This window comes from Macadamia integrifolia, unplaced genomic scaffold, assembly GCF_013358625.1.
Source record: "Macadamia integrifolia cultivar HAES 741 unplaced genomic scaffold, SCU_Mint_v3 scaffold3421, whole genome shotgun sequence".
NCBI classification, from domain to species: Eukaryota; Viridiplantae; Streptophyta; class Magnoliopsida; order Proteales; family Proteaceae; genus Macadamia; species Macadamia integrifolia.
In genome coordinates this window covers 1-8829 of record NW_024869486.1, presented here as the reverse complement: position 1 = coordinate 8829, position 8829 = coordinate 1, and the positions used below count along the sequence as shown (strand labels likewise).

The 8829-nt window shown below is 38.1% G+C and overlaps 1 protein-coding gene across 1 annotated transcript; it reads right to left on the bottom strand.

Annotated features, from left to right (window-relative positions):
* Positions 1-7124: 7124 nt before the first annotated feature.
* LOC122068126 (stromal cell-derived factor 2-like protein) lies at positions 7125-7898 on the bottom strand (the record flags this gene model as incomplete). Its single annotated transcript, XM_042631972.1, has 3 exons — positions 7125-7531; positions 7636-7765; positions 7849-7898. Coding segments are annotated over 3 exons (264 nt in total), but the record flags the coding sequence as incomplete, so codon positions are not given.
* Positions 7899-8829: the final 931 nt, after the last annotated feature.

Here is an 8829-nt window from a genome sequence, read left to right as displayed (position 1 = left end):
TTTTTTTCTGGTAGAATAGAAGAACTGTTCCTAGTTTGATACTGTAACAGTGATGGGGTAATTATAATAGAGGGTAACAATCTTTAGTTGAATAGTCTGTCTAACTATGTGTCATTGGTTCTAGTTTTTTAGATGTGATTTGGGATATGAATTCAATTGATAGGTATCTTACTTTGGAGGCCTATGTACCTTTAATTTGTACTCTTTCAGAATCCAAGGTAGAAAAGGAACCTTCCCAGCTTCCCCTACTCTAAGACTACATTTTGAATTACCAAAAAAAAAAAAGGACTACTTTTTGACATGAAGTGATAGATGACAAAATAAATAGCTGGTGGGCGGTAAAATGCAAAATTATTGATGCTTCCTTTGATGTTCTGAATGATGTGTGGGTGGGAAGCAGAAACCTTTTGTATTTCTCTGTCGCCAAGGAAACTTCCAAACCCGAATAGGCATCTAAAGGCCCACCGTTCTACAATCCATTTGAGCATCCTATAGATGTGTTGCTGGTACAACTCACGAGTCACTACAATATGTACTGCAGTAACTGATATAGACCCCAGCATGAATTGAGATATGAATTAATCTTTAATTGTTGCAGACTTGCAGTGCTTAACTTGCAGTAACTACGAATGGTAGGAGAGGTTACACTATTAAACACATGGACACCTAAAATGTATTGGCATTAAAATACTGAATCAATCTCTGAGATAAATCAGTTCTCTTAGACCATACCATTTGCTTTTGCAATTCGTTTATTGGTTCATGTTTGGACTCTTAAGCGGTAAACAAATTCCAGGGAAGAGATACCAAAAGCTAGTCAGAATCACAAAGTGATGAAACACCAGCACGAGGACATTCAAATATATCTCTCAACAGTCATCGTTCTCTATTTACGTTGTAAGGAATCAAATTCTTTATAAACCAAAACATGCTGTGATGTATTTTAAAACCTTTAAAAAATTCAACATTAGCCAGCTTTATGACTACTTTGGAGTTGCAAGACAACTGCAGCCAAACGCTTGCTGTGTAACTGATTTGTTATTGTTACTAGGCGGGATATGTTAGCACTACAAATGAAGTGGGGCCATACCTTTTCGGTTCTGGATCCTCAGTCACAGTTATGTGAGGTAATTAAATTTTCGCTTGGTCCCTAGCCCTGGCCTGCTTCTTGTTCTTTTCTTCTGTACAGAACCTGTCTTCCTCTCCCTGTTCAACTCCCTCAGTATATGCCTCAACAGTAATCAAACAAAGGTAGAATGAAACAATAGGAACCTATACAAAAATGTAGGGATATAAATGGATAGTAAAAAATATGAATTCAATTTTCGTATCCGAATCGGTATAAATGTCTGAATTGGAATTTGGATTATCAAAAAATAATTATCCGATCTAAATTGATAATCAATGATAATAAAAAAAATAAGTTAACTAATGATCTTAAGGGTTCTTAAGCGTGTTCTAGAGAATGAGGGAAAGAGCTAAGATAACTAAGAGATATGGATGGAGAGAAAATCGTACTTGTTGGGGGGGGGGGGTGTGGCAAGTCAGGGTTATATAAGGGATGTAAATGGATAGTTGAAAATATGAATTCGATTTGAATATGTACCTAAAATACGTGTCTAATCACATTCGATTTGTATTCGATCCGTTTACATTTCTAGTAAAATGCTCACCCATAATTGTAGGTACCAATATGTCACTGCCCCGGCAGTGATGATTTTAGAACATGGACAAAATCTATGCTCTCTTTCGGAAGAGGATTTGGTACCCTTAGAAGTGACCCATAACTCTATCCAAATCGGTCAAACCTTACCTAAACCTGTCGTATCCAGTGTTTGCATACTATAAATTGATGAATTAGTTCAAGTACTGTTCAATGGTGTGGTAATGACATGAAAATAGTTGTCGAAACTCCTACGATTAAAAATGACATTCTTCTCGATACAAATCCTGAATTTTTTCAAGTAAAAAATGAGCTCAATTCACACACCATTGGATAATACACAAAAAAAAAAATGATTTTGACGATATATAGTAAACGAAAATTGGACAACTGGATCACCTGCAGAAGATCCCGGAAGTTGGAACCATAATTTGGGCAACACCAACAATAGAACTACAATTTTGCCTCTGAACTGGCAGAGTTGCCCCCAAAAGTTTGGTTTTGTTGGTGGAGCCGCCAACCTTTTTAGGTAAGATCACCATTATACCCTTGTCCCTATTTGTCCATAAATAGGTCCATTTGCACTCTTCCCAAAGCATGGACAATAACTATGGGCTCCAAGTCCGAGAAAAACCCCTTCTTTGCCTCCTTTTGCCCTCTATCTACTCTTGTAGTCCAAGATTCCTTTGCCTAGACTTACATGCCAAAACCCATTCCAAAAATCACAATGCCCTTAGAAACCCTTAAGGTGTGTTTGGTTGTGCAATTCAAATGGCGCATGTATCGAATTTGGATAACACTTCTTTGAAAGACATTCTATTGAACAATCTTCATAATAAAGAAGTCGTTTGGTTACCTTGAGCCTGTGACATGATTCTTCCTGAAAAACTGTTTAATTACCTTGCGTCTGTTGATTGATTTCATATTTAGGAAATCTGCCAGCATCATTTAGTTTGATAGTAAAACATAATTTTCTCCCCACATGTTTTGTAAATCTGCCACCATCATTTCCTTTCTATCTTTTCTTTTTTCTTTCCCTCCACCCTCCCCAACCTAAACTTCCCAGTTACATGTTCATTGAACTCCCAGGAAGGAGTTAAATATAACCCTATATTTCCCACAAATCTTATTAATAACTGACAGATGTTTCTATATGAATTAATACAGCTGAGTAGTAGAATTACCCACTTCAATAGTGATCATGTGATTGGGTAAATTTGGTTTTCAGAATTCATAGTTTCTGTAGAACGATGTATATGGATATCCAAATTTTGGACTTTTTCTAATAAATTGAATCGATATTTTGAACACGAAATCAACCAAAATAACAAGAAAGATCAAAGCATGCTGCGCAAAATAAAAAATAAAAAAATAGAAAACTAGACATTATAAGAAGAGGATACCTCCGGAGCCAGTTGAGGAAGGCCTCTAACAGCCCCATTTTCGTAACCAAAGCTGAATCCAACTACGAATGTGAGGTAGATGAATCAATCGAATTTAGAAACGTTAACCCTATTTCTCAAAGAGAGAGCCCAGAAGATGCTGAGCCTTCGAAGAGTTGTTTCCTTGCTGAAACCTTCGAGAAGAGAGAGAGAGAGAGAACAAAATACCTTGAAGGTGCTCGGAGGAGTCACCGCAGAGCTTGTTTACCTAGACATGGCTGCTGGCTTCCTTCATCGGTGGGAAGGTTTCAGTATAACTGCGGAGAACGAGTAGTGATGGAGACCCTGGTTTCCCCATTTTTGTCATACACCAAAAGACTGCTCTGTTTTATACCATGGTCTAAAAAGGTCTTTCAGATCTGAGTTTACCTATAGAGGTAAACTCAGATATGAATGACTTCCTTTGAAAATTAGTGATTCTTGGGAATTACGTGCCTTCTAACGAATGTCATTCTAGTCGAACCAAACACATCATAAAACATAGAATTGTGATTCTGTAGAAAGTAAATCTGTAGATTTATACAACCAAACACGCCCTTAGAAGTCCTAAAGTGCTCTCTTGAAAGCTTCATATTGGCCAGATTCCTCGAAATTCTCTTGCCACAATTTTCATACCCAAATCCAGAAAAGTTTCAAAACCTTTATTGGACGCCTTCCTACACTATTGGAAAGTCTAAGAAACCTTTAAATTCTCCAAAGTCTCTCAAATTCCCAAGAAGCCATGAAAGGTCATAAGAAGTTTGAAACTTCCAGAAGGAAACTGGAGGTTGAATCCACCTCCACCTGAGCTGGTGGACAGTCACTGAAACTTGTGCTTGCACTCGTAACAATAGGGGCCCTCCCCTTTTGACACAAAATAAAAATTAAACTCAGGTATGGTCTCTTAATAAGTGAAATGAAGACTTTTAATATGTATACAATAGTGTAAATAGTAATATAGTCATAACATAGCCATGCATGGGATATAGGGCTAATTGGAGAGATTGTTCACTCTATAAGCATATATTAAGAAAGATCGATTCAACCAGATGGAGTGGGTGCTTAACACATTGTCATCTCCATAATCTGACACTTACTCTTATCTCTAAACCAGATCAATATTTGAGCCTTCTCTTTAGGGATTGGGCTTATCCATCGGGTTCTAGGCCCTCATCCAAGGTGCAATTCCAAAGGTTATTTTTTTCTATCCTATAAGTTCGCCAATAATCTACCATGATGAATTTCACTACCCATTAAAAACTAAGGTGAGAAGCAAAGAAAATTTCATAAATCGCAAAAGAATCATGAGACTAAAATTGGGTTCTTTGGGTTGTTTAGTCCAGGTCATGGTTTGAGGAATCGGATTGGAATAGTTAAAATTCACTGGATCTGATTAGTATCGACCTTGATCGATCCTAATTTTTAGTTGATATTGTTCGTGTCTTGATATGTCCATTATCGTCCATTGATCATCCTTTTCTGATTATCAAAAAAATTAAAAAAAAAATTGATAATTTGACCTCGGCCTTGACCTAACTTGTTCCAGATACCGAGTTGTCAAACCATGGTCTAGTTGACACGTTCCTCCCTTATAGTCTCACAGAAAAAAAAAAAAAATGGCCATCAAAAGGGCGTGCACGGTGGTTGGGTGGTTTGTCCTCTTCCCTTTCTTTTTCTTCTTTCTCTATTTTGTTGCTATCATCAACTTCTTTTTGTGAACGGAATACGGAGGCCGAATAAAGTGTTCAAAAATAGGTCTATCCTGATTTGGAGTAAAATTGAGTTTGATGTGACGGCTTGGATTTGTGCTTTTCTGAAATCTAACAGAATATATTTTTTGAAAGTTTTTGGTTTGAGGTCTACTAAATCTACAAGCTTTTCTTTCCATTTCCTAAGATGTGACCTTTGTAATCTGTCAAACTAGTCATATTAGATTCTTTACGGGTCATATCTCATACTTATAAGAGAGTGATAAGCCAACACGGCAACACCTAACAGCCAAATATTTAAGAAAAGATTTTGAGATTAAGAGTTTTACATCTGAACATCTGACCTACTTACACACTGCTTACTGATCGTATCATCAAGACCAGGGGAGATTTCCTTTTGAGGCAGGATTTTTCCAAATTTACCTTCAGCCCAATAAATTAAAAAAAAAAAAAAAAAAAAAAATTGTCAAATAGCATGGGAATGCATCCAAGTCAAAATGACCGTTGTGTCTCTTATGAAATGGACTTATGAAATGGAGTTATTCCTTGCCTGATGCTTGTGCATGCTCTCCTATTGACTCCCCTAGGTGCATAACGAACAAACTCTCCCATCAAAAAACACTTCCTCCTCTCCCTCTAAAAAAAGAGAAAATAATGCTTCATAATCATGGAACCTCTGTGCTAGCACAGGCATGAAGGGAAACACATGCATCAGGAGAAAATGGAAGACTACAAGACAAGGCAATACAAATTCTCTCTCTCTCTCTCAAGAAAAGTTCAATGGGTTAACATTCTTTTCCTTTTCGGTGCCACATCAACTTTACTCTTTTGTCTCATCTTTAACTCCTTCCACAAACAATTCATATGGCCTAAATGGTCATAAGAGACCATAAATCATTTTGCTATGCATATTGCCTCTTTCTTTTGCTTGAACTTTTGCCTCTCCCACACTCCTCCCTCTTCAGCTTCCTTACTTTATTTCACTAACCATCAGGGTTGAAATCGTCTACAATTCCGATCTCGTATAATTCTGTGCAATACCATCTTCAGGCGGTGACATGTATATTGATACCAATACAATGATCCAGATCTAATACAACTAATAAAACATTAAATCAGTGAAGAGGCATTTAAATCAGATCTGGACCATTGCATTGGTATCAATACACGTGTCACCACCTGAAAATGGTATTGCACGGAATTGTACGAGATCAGAATTGCAGACGATTTTTTTCCCTAACCATCATGTCTACTCTTAACTGCTATTCTCCTTTACTTTCTGTCTCTATTTTCTTTTCTGAGAAATGTGTTGGTTGGAAGAATAGAAGAAAGGTGTGGGAATTTGGGAAAAAAATCGTCTGCAATGCCAATCTCGTACAATTCTGTGCAATACCACCTTGAGGGGGTGACACGTGTATTGATTCCAATGCAATGGTCCATATCTGATTTAAATGCCTTTTCACTGATTTAATGTTTTATTAGTTGTAGCAGATCTGGACCATTGTATTGGTATCAATACACATATCACCGCCTAAAGGTGGTATTGCAAGGAATTATACGAGATCGGAATTGCAGACGATTTCAACCCGGGAATTTGATCCCAAGACCAGACTACAATAATCCAGTGTCCTTTACCACTGGAGCAAATGACACCCACAATCTCTCTTTTTATCTCTAGAATGCAATGAAGACGCCTAACCCTAATGGTTCCTTTCATGGGAAGGAGGCATTAATGAATTCAAGTGATCTTAGTTGTTTCAATTGATCTTCTGGGTGGATCTAGGAGCCAAACAGGTTATTTCCCACTCATTGCTTGCAAAATTATTTCATAGACACAGAATGATATAGCCATGCCCAGCACAATTGTTTTTCTGGGCAGGGTGGTCTAGCAGAGAGAAAACAGAATACTAGGGGAACACTATTCTCAAACCAAACTTAATAACAGAAATTGGAGACTTTGGTTCAATCAGGTCAGGATGTGGGTTCAGATGGCGGAACTAGGGAGTAAAAGCCCTTGCAGATGAAACATAAGCAATAGACAGCTCTATTGAAGCAATAAATACCTATATTGGATTGAAACCTCAACTTCACCCAGTAAGCCATTTTAATTGTTCATTCTCAATGAGCTATAGTCCAAATGAAACAAAGAAATTGCCAAACAGTACTTTGGCCTGGGGAGGAATATAAAGCAATCTATAACTCATATCAGTTCAATGTAAGCTGCCATGGCCAGGGACGGAGCTTGTCAACTACTCTAGCACACAGGGAACTAGAAAGAAGGAACAAAGAGAATGCTCATGAAGGATGAGGCCCCGACTGCAAAAAGAAACATTACCAGAAAAAACACGCCCATGCAGTAAAAAGTAATGAAAGTCAGATGCAAGGACCATACACGTTTGTTCTACAAAATCTACTGAAAGATGGGTGCAGGAGTTGCTCGAACCCTACGCCGAGTGGTCATTCCCCTAAAGATCAAAACTGGGGTTCTTGACAAATAAATCAATTGATGGAACCTGTCAAACATAGCTAATTACATGCTTTTAACAATTTGATTCTTTTGCTCGAAGGAACTATGCTTTCACCACTACCCACCACCAGAAAAACTGTCATCTACCATCTGTTTTTCAGTGTTAATGAGAGCAGAACGGCTGAAACTACTCTGTTTCAGTGACCGGAAGGTATACCCCTTCGGCTGCCAACCAAACATTGTCAGGACGTTTGTCTCGAACACCACAAACCTGTATAGGTACAGCATGCAAGTTTCTAGGTTAAGAACTCCCAAAGCAAAACATTTCACATCGACTCTCATAAATCTTCAAAACCACACTTTGTTTCTTTTTACCTCCTGTTGACCTCCAGCTATTCTTTGATATTTCTTGTTGTGACTCTGTAGATAACCACCAGTTTCCACATGCTGAAGCCTGATCCTCTGGTTTTGCTTCCATGTTTTCCCACCCCCCTCAATCTCAAGCCTGTACAGTTAATATGACATCAGCCATTTGGATGAGCTAGGTATTCTCAAAAAGTCATTTCAAAAGAATTACCAAGATCTCACCTCCAATAATCCCCAGCATCAGATTCATCTTCTCCTCCAAAGCAGCTCACCTACGCAAGAACAAGGTATATTAAATACAAATTATTGCAGCAATAAAGCATTTAATTATGCAACCACATTAAAAGGACACGAGATTTGAGAACAAAGAGATCAAAATTTCCAATTAGACCTGAGTTGACACTTTTTAAAGTGGAAGAACAACTTACCATAAACTAGTTAAATTTCCAACAATGCACCATGATTTGTGATGGTCACTTCAAACTCAGGATTCAAGGGTGCTACTGCATTTTTGTTGAGAACATGGTGGTCACGCCATCTAGGCTACCCTAGGCATTGAAGGGAAAAAAATCAAGGTACCTCGGCATTGCCTAGCTGACCAAGGCACCCTTTGAGCTAAGGTGCCTGGACTCCTAAGGGGCACCTTGACAACTATGGTTGAGATGAAGATGGCCTAAAACATCCGTTAATTAAGATATATATATATATATATTGTTTTCTGTCCAGGAGCATGGCCCCTGCGCCCCCCAGCCAATGAGAGTGCATGCTCTAGCATTGACCAGGAGAGGCATGGTGATCATTTCACAACACCCTGTGTCTGGGCGCAGGGCGTGCTCTCAGACAGAAAAACATGTCCCCATATATATATATATATATATATAGCACTGAAAAGAACAGGGACATGAACATCAATTTACCAAGATCAAAGATATGGATGTGAGTTCCCCAATGCTAATCTTGATTCACTACCCTTACATCATGCCAAATTTAATAGAAACACTGATATTAGCAAAATCAACAATAGGATATATTCCAATATATTGATTCAGAGATTTGCATTGACAAACGAATATGAAGGTACTTAAAAGTGAGAAGATAAATCTAAACTTAAAGGGACTCTCCGAATGACACCTCTATAGGTGTGTCTTAAAGGGACAGCGCCACAGTGGAGCATTCATCTAGCACCCAAAACAGGGATTCTGA